This window comes from Elephantulus edwardii, unplaced genomic scaffold (genome assembly GCF_000299155.1).
Source record: "Elephantulus edwardii isolate Elephantulus edwardi_28Jun2011 unplaced genomic scaffold, EleEdw1.0 scaffold00090, whole genome shotgun sequence".
Lineage (NCBI taxonomy): Eukaryota > Metazoa > Chordata > Mammalia > Macroscelidea > Macroscelididae > Elephantulus > Elephantulus edwardii.
The window spans coordinates 7,411,455-7,429,614 of NW_006399840.1; the positions used below are offsets into that span (position 1 = coordinate 7,411,455).

The 18,160-nt window shown below is 35.3% G+C and overlaps 1 protein-coding gene across 1 annotated transcript in view; it reads right to left on the minus strand.

The window, feature by feature from the left end:
- The window catches only part of USH2A (Usher syndrome 2A (autosomal recessive, mild)), a 1,454,174-nt gene that overhangs the window by 772,445 nt on the left and 663,569 nt on the right, over window positions 1–18,160 (minus strand). The window contains exons 24-26 of the mRNA XM_006890571.1: window positions 13,888–14,067; window positions 12,383–12,513; window positions 5,236–5,509 (exon numbers count right to left, since the gene is read on the minus strand). Coding sequence (XP_006890633.1) covers window positions 5,236–5,509; window positions 12,383–12,513; window positions 13,888–14,067 — 585 coding nt within the window. The remainder of the gene's footprint in view (window positions 1–5,235; window positions 5,510–12,382; window positions 12,514–13,887; window positions 14,068–18,160) is intronic.

Consider the following 18,160-nt stretch of genomic DNA (forward strand, 5'->3'; position numbering starts at 1 on the left):
TGAAAGTTTGATAGAAGGCACAAACAGAGCTGAGCTTGGGTAGCTGCATATTCACCCTTTCTAACAAGGTATCGTTAGATTTGAAAGGCCCAAACACATGATTAACAATTCTCATGACTAAAGCACAACAGCAGGAAATGAAAATAGAATATAACGCAATCCTTCACAACAAAATAAGCTAACAGTAATGGCGACTCTAGTGTTCTATTCAGCATTTACGTGATGCTTTACGTAGTTTTCTAGCACAGTCAGTTGGAGCCTATTTCCTCTTGGATTTTTTTCTTTTTCTTTTCTGTTACTCAGATTTGTTTAGGTCCAATAGATTAATATTGATAGTGTATCTTAAATATTGAATATAGATACTCAATAGGTTTGGTGATTGAATGGACAGAAATGCAGCTCAATAAATAAAACATCTACTTGAAAATTTCAGAGGCTAGGAATTTTAGTTTCTTTACCAGCAGCTATTCTCTGATGAAACACACAACTGAGTTATCTGAATTCTCTGTACCTAAATTTCTCCAATAGCAAAATAGGAATTAATATATTTATGTCATATAATATTGTTATATTTATTGCTATAACTAAAAACTAGATTCACGAGATAAAATTTTAGCTCTGGGAAAAGTAATGGAGATAGTCTTCTCTTGTCTCAAAGAGAAATATAAAAATCCACAGATCTATCAATGAAGTTTATAAGTACTAATCCTTCACATATGGTGTTAAAGGAGAAGGTGCATGTACTCTGTATATCACTGCACTATTCTCAGAATGAGCAGGAAAGAAGGTCAAATTCCCTAACAACTGATGACACTCTCCCACCAGAAATATCTTCCCTCTGTACTAAAAAAAAAAAAAAAAAGTAAAAAAATTATTAAAAGTCAGTGATGATGGCTATACTACATGGAAAAGCATCTGAACAACATATGTAGACCTATGTTGTCATTATTGTTGTTGTTGGGTGCTATTGAGTCAACTTCAACTCATAGCTGCACAACGTATAACAGATCTGAACCTTGCTCTACTCTGTGCCATCCTCACATCTCAAACATGCTTGAGCCCATTGTGATGGTCACTACATCAATCCATCCTGTTAAGGGTCTTCTTCTCGTTTTCTAACCCTCCATTTCCCTAACATGATGTCTTTTTCCAAGGTCTTGTTTGTCCTGACCATATGCCCAAAGCATGTGAGAAAAGAGTTTCACCATCCTTGCCTCTAAGGAGTGCATTTATTTCCATTCTCTATAGATATATAGACATACATATGTAATTTTAGCATAATAAAACATTGTTTTCAATAATGCATATGAATGAAAAAGAGGAATTAAGCATGTTTGTGGGCAGAAGATGTAAGACTGGTCTTTTTTCTTGCTCTTCTGCTGTTGAGACTAAACAAAGACACACTTTGTTCCTCAACCTTCAGGTTCTCTGGGTTGAAAAACTAACTGAACCTCTAATAGTCTTTTTTCTGGGGAAAGAATTCCTGCACCAGGTACACAGGCCTGCAGTCAGCCCTATCTTGACTGTCTCAGCTGGTACGATGGGCAGAGAAAAACCTGTGCATTCATCTGTCTAGTCCAGTCACTCCCAAGCTTGACCTAAGAGACAGTCCTAAGAGAATTCCTATGAGGTAAGACAATTTTAGCAAACTGTGCTGTCCAATATTTCCAAACTGAAGGAGACAATTAATTTTCAATGAAAGACTATACTATTAATGGATAAGAAATAATAGCACAATTATCTTTGTCAGTCGGGGAAGGGGAGTTGCTAATTAAGACTCATAGAAAAGGAAGGAGAGAGATTTTTTTAAGATCCGATATAGCAGATCTGAAAAATACATTATGCGTGCATGATTCATTTTCACTGTAGTGTATTTACTCTATGCATTTAGTAATTTTGTCCTATGACTACTCTTTTTGACATAGACCAATGTTTCTCAAAGCCTCCGAATCAGAATTTTAGGTGATGCTATAATAAAAGCTGCATTTTGAACAAAATCTCCAGGCGATTAATTTGCATCTTGAATAGTAATAATAATAATAATTTCATTGAGTTCTTACTATATTCTAGCTACTATACTTCAGTATGTTATCAGTGCTTTAGAAGCGCTGATATGGATGATAGTGACATGATAAAAGTTTTAGTGTGAGTCGTAAATAAGATTTCTCTCAGTGCAACAGATTTAGTCATATTCTAGGTTAAATTTCCTCTTGGATCTAAGCTGTTTTAAACTTCTTTCCTTATTATTTTACAATTCCATTTTTACTTCATTTTTAGAATGGGTTTTTTGTGTACTTTCAAAGCACAATTGATGTGTAGAGTTTTTGTTTCGTATGTGTGTGTGTGTATCTCACTTCTAGATATAAATCAGATCAAGTACTCTCATTCATACAAAGGGCTTACAAGCTCTTTCTAATTTCAGAAACCTGAAATCCTAGAGAAGCCTTTATAAGAATGTAATATTTTTAGCTGCTGTTACATCTTAAGTGCCTCGAAAATGTCATTACTGTCTTATATTCCAGTTATTCATTAACTCCTTACTAGTACCCTTCTAAAAGTCTCTGTAGAGTTTGCCATATATTTTCTATTCAAAGGCACTTAAATCTTTATGTACTTACCAAATAGGAAAAGGCGATATCATGGAAATTTTAACTATTCAAGGTATAGAGATTTTTAAATACAAAAAGTATATTTCCACATGGAAGCCTGCTTGGCCACATGCTGAAATATCCTGTACTCACTTATTCTTACTTTCTAAAAAAGGATCCACAAAAGAGAACACTTGACTATAATGAAGAGAGTAGACTTTAGTATCAGCCTAAGATAGAATCCTAAGTTTACAGTTTGCTTTAGATCCATGTGACCTTGGGCAAGCTACTTTCCTCTCCACCCTTTAAATTAATTGACTCATTATGAAGAGATGACTTCCTTATTCTGAACTATCATTCTCAAAACCATTCCTAGAATACAATGTACCTTTGACTATTGACAGCCTTTTACCAATTAGTAATGTATCTGATTAAGGTCAAATTGAATGAGTTAGATGCTTACTTTAGTTATAAGTAAAGCACTTTGTTGTTGTTGTTTAACCCTTGTTAAAAATCAACAGTATATGAATTTTCCACATGAATGTTTGGAACTCAACTACATCAACTCTCTAAAGTGTTTTGCCTGTGAGAGCTCCGCTGGAGAAGAAGGGACATAAATAGTGAAAACCCTCCATGAGATGAACTGACTCAGTGCCTGGGGTAATAGGGGTAAGTGTATTGGAGACAATTAAATTGGCTCAAGATAGAGCATAGTTCAGAGCTGTTGTGCATAGAGTCACTATGAGGCACAAGTGACTTGATACAACAAAGACAACAATAGAAGCTCTAGCAGTAAGTAGCTGCACTGCAATCCTGAAGCCACATAGTTTAAATCCGCCAGGTGCTCCGTGAGAGAAGAATGGGAAATCTCCTCCCGTTCAATTAAGTGCCTCCGAGAACCACCAAAGGGTCAGCTTCGAGTTGGTTCTAACTCAACAGTACCACCACAACAAAGATAACAAAGGGAGCTCAGGTGGTCTACTAAGATGTTGTGCTGCCAACCCAAAAGCAGGCAGTTCAAATCCACCAGCTGTTCCCCAAGAGAAAGATGGGAAATCTATTCCAGTGCCATTGACAGCCTCTGACAACTGGCTAGAGGATCAGTTAGGAGTAAATTCTAACTTAAGAAAATGAGTTTGAGATTTTTTTCAAAAAGAAAACAATTAATTCACTTGCCAGCCATTTTTTCAGCGTTATGCGGATGACACAACCCTGCTTGCTGAAACTGAAGAAGACCTGCTGCAGAGTGTCAAGGACTGCAGCCTACAATATGGATTGAGGCTCAACGTCAAGAAGACAAAGATTCTCACCACTGGACCAATTGGCAACATCAGGAAGGATGGTGAAGAGATTGAGATTGTACACAGCTTTAGATTGCTTGGCTCCACAGTCAACACTCTTGGCACTAGCAGCCAGGGAATTAAAAGGCGCATTGCCATGGGAAAGTCTGCTGTTAGTGACCTCTCCAAGCTACTGAAGAGCAATGGTGTCTCTCTGGAGACTAAGGTGTGTCTGATACAGGCCATGGTCTTCGCAATCACTTGTTATGCATCAGAGAGTTGGACAATGACCAAGGAGGATAGGAGAATTGATGCCTTTGAGCTGTGGTGCTGGAGAAGAGTATTGAGAATACCATGGACTGCTAGGAAAACAAACAGATTTGTCCTGGAGAGGGTTAAACCAGGTGGCTCCTTGGAGGCAAGGATTCTGAGGCTCCGTCTAACATATTTTGGACATGTTGTGAGGAGAGACCGGTCCTTGGAGAAGGACATCATGCTTGGGAGGGTGGAGAGACAGCGCAGGAGAAGAAGGCCCTCTATGAGGTGGATTGATTCAGTGACTGGGGTAATCAGGATGGGAGTGTCAGAGACAGTGCGATTGGTACAGGACAGAGCGGAGTTTAGGGTTGTTGTACATAGTGTCACTATGAGTCGCAAGCGACTCGACGGCACATAACAACAACAACATATCTGTATATTTTTGTGTATGACTACAAATAGTAATCAGTACCCCAAAAACTGAAATCACATGCATTTTTTTAAAAAAAATATTTAGTTATATTCATATATACAATTGTTGTTGTTGTTGTCAGAAGCAACCCATAGATGACCATCCAGTAGGTTTTCAGAGAGAATTAATTGCACAGAAGGAGATTGCCCACCCTTCTTCCAGGGAACAGAAGGAGGATTAGAACCATATGTATATACATTATTAATATTATTTGAAGGAGATATATTAGAAAAAATATATTGATAATAAATTGATGTATTAGTATACCTAAAAGGGTGACAGCAAATCTACTTAGAAGTGTCCTGCAATTTTTTCCCCTCATACTTAATTGTCATTGGGGCAGAGTCAATGCACAGTTGAACCTATATTGGGTTTTTGAAGCTGTAAATCACAAAGAATATTGGCCATCTTTCTCCTAGTGAACAGCAGGTGGGTTTTAACTGCCAGGGAGATTTTTAGGTTAGCAGGACATCAAAAATCCTCAAAAAAACCCCCTTAGAAACAAACAAACAAAAACAAAAGAGAAAGGAAGATGAAGGGGTGGGTATTGTTTCAGTTTAATCTGCTGCTTTATGGAGAACCAAAATACCAGGTAACTCTAAGTCTTTATGAAATTGTGAATGCCTGTAGATGGTACCTTGCTCAAAACTCAATTGTTTGTATGTGTTATGCAGCTCTTGTGGGATTCCTCCAACATAGATGGGAGAGTTCACCATCAGAGGCTGGGCCTTGGGCTGTGATGTTTGCTCCATCAGTTCATTCACGCTGGCCAATATGGCAGAGCCTTCTTTTCTCATTATTACTTTATTCCACTTTCCATCACAATAGGAGAGTCCCAGCCTTATATCCACTTGTGTAAAGACAAGACTGGTATTTAAAAAGAAGCTCAGTACTCCAGTCTTCAGCTCCATCTGTATTTAAAGTTGAAACAAGAAAAGAGGCATATAAAAAGATTGCATAGGAAGAATTTGGGAGAAAGCTAAAGGTCAATAACATGATGGAAAACAAGAAATTTAGCTAAAAACACTCTATAAAAGTCTTCCACTTAATTAGAAACAGAACTGTAGTAACATATAATGGAGTACTTTGTGAGCTTATAAAGTATGTATAGAATGTTGCCGTGAGTTAAATTCTTAAAGAAATTTCCTGTGCTATGAAATATTATGTTAGCCTAAACTTTATTTTTGGTGTAATATAGATAAATGCTAAACTCTATTATGAATGACTAGATAATTGAAAAGAGCAGCTTAAAATCTGACTATTGTTATTTGAATTTTCAGAAAATTATAAAACACTATACATCAATTTAACTTGGGTAAAATATAACACAGAAATTTTATAAAAAGAATGTCAAGCTTGATAAAGCTTATTTTTACTTGTTGGTGGGCTCAATTTCAAACTTCTACATTCTATTTTGATCCAATATTTCAGTTGCATTGTTCTAAAGCTTTAAAGAACATAATTGCTTTTACTTGTATTCTTTCAAATGAAGCTGCTGTTTTCTGCTGTGAACATTAGTTCATCCAAATTTTCAGGTAAAGAAAATGCTTCTACATGCTTTCCTTGGATATGTTATATGATAATGATTTTTCTCACCATATTCTTATTGTGTTAGAAGTTAAATAAGTAATCATAAGATACAAATACATTTATCTAGTATTATTTATTGCTATTCAGTCAGAGTGACTGCAGCAATGAGCCTGAGTGTGTCAGATTGTGAGAGTGACACAGCAAAGGACAAAGTTCAGATGTGTTGTTCTGAGGCGTATGAGTTGTACTGGGTTTGACAATACCTGATCACAACAACAACAGCTCATTGTTTTATAAAAAAATTAAGGTGATTACATGGAAAAAGAATTTTTATATAAACATCATTGTAAAGCACCCTAGGCAATCAGTTGTTTATTTACCCATTCTTTCAGTATGCACTAAGCCCCTACTATGTTAAATGTCTGCTTCTCTGAAATAAACATTACTCTCCAATACATACGCTCTAATAGCAGACACAAACAAACCAAAGGTAGATGATCATAACCACGATGAGGATAGGGTTCAATCAGAATAGAGTGAAGTTAGGTCTTCTGCTTCCTGGGAATTGAGAGAGGTTTCTCCTAAAGTTTTTAGAAGGTCCATAAGTCACCCTCCAAACAGGGATGTTAAGGTGTATGTGGGCATACAGATACGCCAGAGCTCATTAGGTTTGGGAAAAGATGAAGAGGGATGACTTAGAGTCTTACCAGTTACACCGAGGTCAGATTTTTAAAATTTTGAGTGATATTGGTAAAAATCCATTTTTCTCTTGTAGGTAATAAAATATAAAGTAGGAGAATGAAATAACCCAACTTTCACTATAATGACTGTGGAAATTGCTATAAAATAAAGATTTACTATATGTCCAACTGAATCAAATAATTTACATAAATAATCTATAATCTTCACTACCATCTACATAAATTAATGTTTTCCTTCATGTGTGATTAAGCTAAGGTTTGAAGTACTTTGCAAGTATTTTAAATAACATATTGCTAGAATGTATATAAGCAGTATCAAAACTCATATTTTTTCCAAAATTATCTTGCTTAAAATTCACTTTAATTTTTTCTTGTTGTGTACCATCAAATCGGATCTGACTGGTACAAGAGGTTGCCCCTCCTTCTCCAAAGGAGCGTCTGGTAGATTCGAACATGCCTTCAGGATTGCAGTGCAGCTTCTTGCCACTAGAACACCAGAGCTCCCTTTAAAATTCACTTTTAACACTTAAAAATAGTGCATGTTATTGTTGTTGTTATGTGCCGCCGAGTTGTTTGTGACTCACAGTGACCCTATGTACAACAGCCCTAAACCCTGCTCTATCCTGTGCCAATCGCATTGCCACTGATACACCCATCCTGATTATCCTAGTCACTGAATCAATCCAACTCATAGAGGGTCTTCCCCTCTGCGCTGTCCCTCCACCCTACCAAGCATAATGTCCCTCTCCAAGGACCTGTCTCTCCTTACAACATGTCCAAAGTATGTTAGACAAGCCTCAGAATCTTTGCCTCCAAGGAGTAGCCTGGTTTAACCCTCTCTAGGATGAATCTGTTTGTTTTCTTGGCAGTCCAGGGTACACTCAATACTCTTCTCCAGCACCACAGCTCAAAGGCGTCAATTCTCCTTCTATCCTACCTGACTTCAAAAGAATCAGTCTCTTAGTAAATAAGGATAATATTGACAAAATAATAAAAGCCAAAAATAAAAACATGATGGGTAAATCTTAGCCTAATGTACTTTAAAAAACGAACAAACAAAAACCTATTCAGGAAAGTTAGTGAGTTTTAAGAGAAATAAAAAGAAATAAAGAATTCATAGAATCTGAACCAAAGAAAAGATAAAGGGGTATTTTACCATCATAGTGTGAATACATTAGAAACAAAGGTTGAATATTGTTGTTAATATCTATTTGTTGAAGTCAACAGTTCAACTCTAGGCTTATTGAGTTCATTCAGGAGCAAATTCTTACAGCTTTACATAAAAATACACATATTTGGAATGTATCATTAAATTGGAGACAGTTGATGACAAGCTAATTAACATTCTATAATTTATGTTGAAAAAAATGTACAGTCTTTAGAAAATTTTTAAGGGGTTGTTATACAAATTGCAAAATAAAATAGAAAGGAAAGAAAGTTAATGAAAAGCAAAAGAAACTGATACTTTGAAGAGTTAATAGGGAACAGTATTTTAAAGTGAAAAAAGGAGATCAATAAAAGAAAAATCAAAATAAGCATTGAAAATTCTCTACTAGTTAAGAAGACATGAGGTCATTGGTGATTTTATAAAATTGCTTTTTTTTTAAAGAGGAATGGCAGGAGAAGTCATTATATATATTCTTGAGGACTGAAGTAATATGAGAAAATTAGATAGCAAGAGGAATGAATCACTTTAAATGCACTTGACTGTGAAGAGAAAGAAAATACAGCAGAGATGGTTTTCTTTTTAAAACTTGTAATATAAGGCGAATGAAGCATAATCATTTGGACATTGGGGGGAAAATCAAGGGAACAGGAGAACTTGAACCATAAAGAATTAGTAATTTGTGGAACAAGGTCTTCCAGGAGATGGAATAGGTTCTAAAGTAAAACAGCATGATTAACTTTGGTTGTATGATGGTAATTGTGTGAGTTTTCCCCCCTCAGAGACAGGAGAAAATGAAGACAAGTTTGAAGCAGATAGGTAAAAGTTGTAGGTAGAAGGGTTAGATTCTAAGAAGACATGTTTGTTTTTATTATGAGAATGGCAGATGATCTGAAGACTTCATGATTGTATAGTTTCAGAATCTGAGATTCTACATTCTCTTTCACTTTCACAAATATTTTGTCAACAAATTTATAAAAGGTCGATATTTTTTAATTAAAAAAATGTAGACTTGAAAACTCAGAGCATAACCAATCAATCATGATTATATTAGTTTTCCTATGATGTTGTTCATGGGCATTGACTCAGAGACAAGTCATAATTGACCCTCCAATGGGTTTTCAGAGGCTGTAAATCTCATAGAAGATTGCCCATGTTTCTTATGTGGAGCAATTGGTGGATTGGAACTACCTCACCCATCTTTGGCTTGACAGTGCAACTCTCTATCCACTAGATCACCACAGTTCCCTAATTCACATATAGTATTTAGCACCTGATTATTGCAACTAAGATGTCGATGGGTAGAATGTTCTAAGAATGTGGAGTTGAAGATTAATGCTTAAGGCTTTAGTAGAAATACAGTTGAAGAGTTCTAATATTGCCTATATAAGGTTGTTGTTGTTGTGTACTGTCAAATCGGAACTGACTCACAGCTTTCCCTGCAGTAGGTCCCACCCCTGGCCTAGAGGCAGTAAATAGCATGGGAGAAAGCTTCTTTTTTTCTCCCATCAAGCAGATAGTGAATTGGAACTGTGTGCCTTTGCAATGTCAGCACAAGTTCTTAATCTAAGCTACTAAAGTTTAGTCTTATATAAGGTAGGGAGCAAATTAAGTAGAAACTGGGCTAATATCTATTAGTTTAGAGATATTCAACTCAAAGAGATAGGATGAGAGAATTGTAAGGACTCAAAATTAGATTTTAAGGTTAGACATTGATGCTGCCTAACATTCTAACAAGTTTCAAGGGAGGGTCATTTACATATGTTTAAATTCCTCAGGATAGTGAGAAGAGAGAAGAGATAATACTGAGATGCAATCTGTGGGAAGCCTAATTCTTCAGATAAGGAAGACAGAACATAAACTCTATGAAGGTCTCTTTCCTTCATTGCTATACTGGAAGTGCCTAAGAGTGAAGACTAACACTTAATGGATTCTCAATATATACTTATTTAACAATCTTTTTTAAAAAAAAATTGCTTTATTGATGCTACTAAAGTTAACATTATTGTTCATTGCATTGAAAATTTACTAAACTTCAGAAGACGAACGGATAAACTTGGAGGACAACAGTTTGGTATAGTTGACTGTGTACATTCTCTGTAGAGACATAAGATCCACAAATTGCTATTGTTAGTTAGGTGTCATTAAGCCAGTTCTGACTCATTGTGACCTTATGAACAACAGATGTGAATCCTGATCTATCCAGTGCCATTCTTACAATTTTATGTAAGTTCAAGTCACTCTGTCAATTCATCTCCTTGAGGGGCTTCCTTTCTTTCTCTAACCCTCCACCTTTTCCAGCAAGATATCTTTTCCAAAGACTAGCACCTTCTGAGCTGCAATAAGCCCAAAATATGTGAGACAATGTTTCATCATCTTTGCCACAAAGGAGCACCCTATTTGCATTTCCACCATGACATATTTATTTGTTCTTTTGGCAGGCCATAATATTCTATGATATCCAATATCACAATTTAAAGACTTCTTCTTCTAACTTTCAAGCGCTTAACAAGCAATGGGAAAGACCATGGCTTGGACCAGGTACACTGTAGAAATTAAACTGACATTTTTTGCTGTTTCACACTTTGGAGAGACACGTGACAGCAGATTTTTACAGTGCAACATGTATTTTGATTTCTTGTCTGTTCTTATCATGAGCATTAATTGTGAATCCAACTAAAGGGAAATTGTTGAAAACTTCGATTTTTTCTTTATCTCTCGTGATGTTGCCTATTGGTCCAGTAGTGAGGTTTTTTTTTTGTCTTCTGATGTTGAGATATAATCCGTATTTAACACTGTAGCTTTGATCTTCTGCAGCAAGCATTTCAAGTCCTCTTCATTTTCAGCAAGCATGGTTGTGTCATCTGCATATTGCATGTTGTTGATGAGTCTTCATCCAATCCTGATGCCACATTCTTCTTCATGTAGTCCAAACTCTCAAATAATTTGTTCAGCATAAGATTGAGTAGACATGGAGTAAGGATAAAATCTTGGCACATATCTTTGCTGATTTTAAACCATGCAGTGTTCTCTTGTTCTTTTCAGGCAATCGCTTCTTGATCTATCTGGGTTTTGTAAGAACATAATTATATGTTCTGGGAATTTCATTCTTCCCAATATTAGCTATAATATATTATAGTACATGCATCAAATGCCTTTATATTGTAAACAAAACACAAATAGACATCCTTCTGGTATTTTCTTCTTTCAGCCAAGATCCTCCGACATTAGCATTAATATCTCTGATGTCATGGCCACTTCCTAATCTACCTTGAATTTGTGGCAGTTTTCTAATGATATACAGTTCTAGTCACTTAAAAAAATGATCTTCAGCATGATTTTACTTGACTGTGATAATAATAATAATATTCAATAATTTCCACATTCTGTTGGATCACTCTTTTGGGAAATGAGAACAAATATAAATCTCTTCCAGTGAGTTGTCAGTGCCCGCAAAGAGAAGGAGCAATTTTATAAGAGTTACCACAGTATAAAGTCATTCACAGGTTCACTCATTCAGCAAACCATACTTTTGTTGTTATTAAGTGCTATCAAGTTAACTATGACTCATATCCACCCTGTGGACAGCAGGTCAAAACCTTGTCCTATCCTACACTATTCTCTGCCATTCTCAAGCTTATTGCTACAGTCCCTGTATCAATCCATCTCACTGATAACTTCCTTTTCCCATGCTTCTTATTTTCCATGTATAATGGCTAAAGCATGCTCAAGTAAGTATTGAGTATTTACTTAATAATCAAGTTAGGTCATAACGGTGCAACTATAAAGAAGATAGCCCAGTTCCCTGTATTATCACAGTTGGGAAGACCAATAACAAACAAAAGAGAAAATGGGCAATGACAGCAGGTGTTTCAGAATCAGTGAGACTAGCCCAGGACACGGTAAGCTTCAGAGCTGCTGGAAATAGGGTTACTATGTGTCGCAGGCAACTCAACAGCATGTAATGACAACAACATATGAAAAAAAAATTACTAAGTCCTCTAAAGGAATGAAATTCCATTTATCTTATAGATATTTATCACATATATATTATATATATATCTCAAACTGATAGTACATAATCTAGAAATGTACAAAAGAAATAAAACGAAAATATCTTAGAATCCCAAATCTGCCATGACAAAATTGGAGTGCTTTAACTATTTTAGTTTCTAATAGATTTTGACAGAATTATAAATTCAAGAGTTATAATCATCATTAAAAATAGTGATCTGGTAATACAAACTGACAGGATTCCAAAAATCTATAATTAGTTGGATGTAGAAATAATAAAAAAAATCTGCAAAGTAACCTTAATTGTATATGACTTTAACACATGATTTGTATATCTTGAGTCAGCATTTTAGAGCAAAATCAAAGTAACATACAGCAAGAAAATCAGGTCCATCTTTGTTGTAAACAAAAAGAAGCAGTCCATTCAGTTGGTCAGTTTGGAACTTAAAGGAAATCTCAAAGTCCATTCCACCATGAAATACGTATGAAGAAAGCTCCAGGAACCCTTTAAAGATAAGAAAATATACATATTAGTATGCCTAATGTTGGAAAAGATGGAGAGTAAGAGAAAGTGAGGAAGATCTTCAACAAGATAGGCTGACCCATTGACCTTAAGAATGTGCTCAAGCATACAGTGATCAGGAAGATGGCACAGGATAGAGCATAGTTCACATTTGTTGTAGATGGGGTCTTTTTGAATCGAGTGGTAGTTGATTTGATGATACCTAAGTACAATGACAACAACAATGTACTATCAAGGAGTCCTGGTGGTACACTAGCTAAGCACTCACTAAGAAAGGTTTGCAATTTGAACCCTTCAAAACACTTCAGAGGGGGAAAAGCAAACAAACAAACAAACAAAAAATCTGGATACTTGCTCACATTAAGATCATGTCCTAGGAAAATCTCTGGGGCAATTCTTCTGTTATATTATATTGCTGTGACTTGAAACAAATTCAGCCCTATCTGGCATCAACAATGTATTATCACTGCCATCCTAAGTATATTATAAGAATCTAAGACGTACACTTGAGTAAATCTCTTACAACAGAAGATTCAGATCAGTGTTAAAAATCCCTTTTGTAATTGGACAAAAGCGACAGAATGAATTGAAATGACTGTTACACTGGTCAAGAGGAACTTAGTGAATAATGAGAAAAGAACAAGGAAAAAAGCAGCAGAGTTTATGACATTGTTTAGATTTCTATTCCAAAGGCAATTAAAAAAATACATATAGATAGTAAATAACTTAGTTAAACATGTAGATGGTGTGGTGAGTTTTCATTTGGAGAACAGATCTGCCCACCAAATCATATGTCCTTTCATCCATTCACCTTGGACAACTGCCAATGTTGAGAATATGAATGAAGAGATACGCCATATATGCTACATCTCAACATTTTACTGAAGCTTTTGATCTTTGGACAGTGGGGCTATTCTCAGGTTTCCCTCAATGACTTATCTGACACTTTGCAGAGCTGAAATTTTACTTTTAGTAATATCACATCAGCTGCAGAATGGAATATCCAAGTCTTTGTGTATTAACTTGTTAAAAAAAAAACCCACACCTCTTTTTAATCATCTGTGTAAGACTGCACTCTGATTTCCAGGCAACATTTAGATTACAAATAGATTTTTGCTACACTAACATGTGCTAACCAAGCCCTACCATAGCCCCAATTAATATAGTTTTGAGTTTTATGGTGTTTCCTACATAGGCAAACATTGAGGAAAATATCTATGTGTATTGAGGCATAACCAAATCTTTTTGTGTATACTAGTTCCAGATGAGGTTTGAGAACTTAACAGGAGAAATTTAAATATACTCACTAACCAGAAACACAGTGAATAACTATAGATGTCTTTTTTAGAACCTTACCTCTTCCTAGGAACCGAGCTCCTTCTTTCACTGAAGTGGGGCATCCCTCCCAGCTGTTATACACGTTGATTTTCTCTTCATAATCCTCCCACTCCAGAGGTTCCCAGATAACAGAGGGATTAAAATGCTTCATAAAAAACACATCCTTGAGACAGCCTACAAAACCCTTTTGATTTATCTCTGTAGGAGTTGAAGATATCAAGAAATTACTATTTTAAGAGATTTTATTCAAGTAATTAATTTTATAAAATTAAATGAGCTGCAGCTTCCACCACCTCTATATACTGTGCATGTTTTAACCATTTATGTAAACATTAATTATATGGGCAGCTGTGGTAACTGGTAACATTTATAAACTTAACCCTGCTTCAGGTACATCACATCTGTAGTTCTTGTTATTATTATGCATTTTCAAGTTGAAATCAACTCAAAGCTAACCTTCATGTGGGTTTTCAGAAGAGAATACCCCTTTTTCTCCCATGGAGCATGGAGCAGATAGTAGTTTTGAACTGCTTGTCTATAAGTTCCAAGTGCATCTTCTTAACTACCAAGTCATCAGAGGTCCTTCATATCAGTAGAAACAGATTTTTATGAGAAAATCTTAGTGTTATAGTATAAACAATGCCTATATTTGATAGAGCTCTCTGATTAAAACAAGCTTGGAAGCAGGAGTGGCATCCACTTCCAGAATAGCTTGCCTCCAGAAACTCTATGAACTTGGATAAATGATAAAAGTTATACAAGCGTTCAGGTCTTTAGTTCATAGAGACACTATGAGTCCTCTATAACTCAACATCACTTAACAACAACAATGTCTTTTAAGCTAAGCGGCAAATTTTACCTGCCAATAATTTTAAAAATCTAAGTCCTTCAACAAATAGTAAATGTTGGAGAGGATGTCGAAAGATTGGAACTCTTACATATTGTTGTTGGGATTGTGAAATGGTACAGCCATTCTGGAAGGCAGTTTGGCACTTCCTCAAAAAGCTAAATATAGAAATTCCATACAACCCAGCTATTCCACTACTTGGAATATACCCTGAGACTATGAGAACTGAGACACAAATGGAGACTTGTACACCAATGCTCCTAGCAGCGTTATTCACCATCGCAAGAACATAAGAACAGCCCAGATGTCCAATCACAACTGAGTGGTTTGAGAAATTATGGTACATTTATACAATAGATGAATATGCAGCACGCAGCAGTAATGATTTTGTAAATTATTACCTATCTTGGAAGGGACTGGAGAGCATTATGCTGAGTACACTAACTTAGTCCCACAAGGACAAATATTGTATAAAACCATTTTTGTAGAATGAGTATGAGGACTCAAAGAGGGAGGTGAAAGCAGAGGAATAAGGATGTACAGGGGACAGAGGAGTAGATTAATCATGGGGTAACACATTTGGATGGGGGCATTGAGGGAAATTGGAAGAATCTGGTCTGAAAAACAATGTATTAGAATTTTGTAAATAAACTAGTATAATAAAAACAATTTAAAAAATGTTAAGTCCTTGAACAATTTTATTTTTTTAAAAAATTTAATGTCATTTTGATAGAAGTTTGCTGGTGTTTCATTTATCCACTGTTACACATTCTCCATTCTCTTCTCTTCCTTCTCCCTCAGTCCACTTTGTAATGCAACTCTTGCTCAAGATTGTTGACATACATGAAATGCTTAATCATAATTCCTTTCAGACAGTGCTTCCCCTCATTTGTTTCAATGCAGTGTTCATTATCAAGCCGCTCTTTTCCTATTATCCTACCAACCAACCACATTAGTCCTATTTTGTAACAATGGTGTTATGCATTATTTGTCCTTTTGTGTTTGAGACACTTCACTCAGCATAACGTCTTCCAGTCTCACCCATGTTGTGTCATATTTGTTTCATAAGTTCATTGTTTCTCAATGGTTTGTAGTATTCTATTGTATAACTGTACCACAGTTTTTCAGTCCATTTCTTTGTACCAGTTTTTCTTCTTTTTAATTATTAATTTTAATGAAAGTTTATAGAGACTTTGGGTTTCCATTCATTCATCGTTGCACTTTTCTCCCTGCCCACCCTTTCCCCGTAGTTCACTCTTCTCTTTGAAAAGTAAAAGAAAAATTCTTTCATTGTTATACAATCATGTATACTGCATTGAGACAGATAAGGGAGAGAATTGTTTAAAAGGGATATATGATTAAGTATTATTGTCATGACAGGAGTTCAGAATGAAATCTGCATAGTACCACAGGTTTCAACCTGTTTCTTTGTAGGTGGATAGTTGGGGTGCTTCCATCTCCTCACTATTATGAACAACACCACTATATACATGGGTGGGCATACATCTGTTTGAGTCACGGTTCTGCTTTTTTGAGGATATTTTCCCAGGATAGCTGCGTCAAATGCTATTTCTATTTTCAACATATTGAGAAAGAGCCAAACCACCTTGCATAGTGACTGTATCATTTTACATTCCCATCAGTAGTGAATAAGAGTTCCAGTTTCACTAAAACCTTACCAATGCTTGGGGTTTTTGCTGCTCTGTGGAATTTTGCTATTGTTTCTGGAGGGGAGATAATATCGTACAGTTATTTTAATTTACATCTCTCTATTAGCTAGATATTTTGTATATTTCTGCATGCATTTTTTTGCCATATAAACTTCTCTGAAGTGTTTATTTGTAGCTTGTGCTCATTTTGTGATTGTTTACTTTTTTCTTCTTGAGATGCTTAAGTAATTTGTAAATTTTATTTATGGTTTCTCATCAGATATGTCATTGCCAAATATTTTTTTTTTCGTTTGTGAGTTTTCTTTTTACCTTTTGGAAAACTATTTTGATATGCATAGGGATTTGATTCGTAGAAGGTCTCACGGGACCAGATGATTTTACTAGTGAATTTTACTAAATATTAAGAGAAAAATCTATCACCAAGTCTGCATAATTATTTCAGAAACCAGAAAAAATTGAATACTCTAAAACTCATCCTAGGAAGCAAACATATCCCTGGTACAAAAGCTATACAAATACACCAAAATATAAAACTATAGACAAATATCTCTCATGATCAGAGATGTGAAAATCCTCAACAAAATCTTTCCCAATAGAATCCAACAGTATATATGTTAAAAAAAATCATCATGACCAAATGAGATTTGTAACAGGTATGAAAAAACAATCAAGTCATCATTTTGACAAAGCAAAGAACAAGAGTCACTTGATCTTATCTATTGATGCAGGAAAATCTTTTTGACAAAATCCAACACCCCTTCCTGATTAAAACACTCAATAAAATAGGAATAGAAGGAAACCTCCTCAACATAGTGAATAGTATATATGCAAAACCAAGAGCTAACATAATTTTAAATGGAAAAATATTTAAAGTGTTCCCCTTGAGAACAAGAACTATGCAAGGATGCCAATTATCACTACTCAATATTATAGTGAAAGTTTTAGCAAGAGCAATAAGGCAAAAGAAGGAAATAAAAGGCATACAATGGATAAAGAGAGGGTAACTATCTCTATATGCAGATGATATATGCTATCTCTATATGCATATCATGATATGATAGTATGTTTAGAAAACCCTAAAGATTCAGCAAGGAACTTATTGGACTTAGTCGACAAATTCAGCTAAGTAGAAGGATACAAGATAAACATGCAAAAATCAGTTGGATTTCTCCAACTTATAACAAAGAGAATATTGAAATGGAACTAAGAAAAACAATACCAATTACAATACTTAATCAGAAAATGAAATACTCAGGAACAATTCTAACTAGAGACACAAAAGGCCTCTACAAAGAAATTATAAAACATTCCTCTAAGAAACTATAGGAGGCTTATAAAAATGGAAGAATATACCATACTCATGGATAATAAACTCAGTATCATGAAAATGATGATTCTACCAAAGGCAATCTACAAGTTCAATGCAATCTCAATGCAGATACCATTCAATTCTTCAACAAGATGGAAAAGGGAATTTCAAATTTTGTCTGGAATGAAAAGAGATCTTAAATAAGCAAATAGGAGACCTCACACACCCTAATCATAAAACCTACTTACACATCTGTGGTAATCAAGACAGCATAGTATTGGTACAGTGACAGATGAATAGACCAATGTAATGGAGCTGAGAACCCAGAAATGAGCTTGTCCATCTATGGTCAACAACAAGGATACGAAATCAGTGAACCAGTTAAGTGGGTAAATGACAGACTCTTTGACAAATGGTCTTGAAAACACTAGAAAACGATCTGAAGAATACTTAAACAAGACTTAC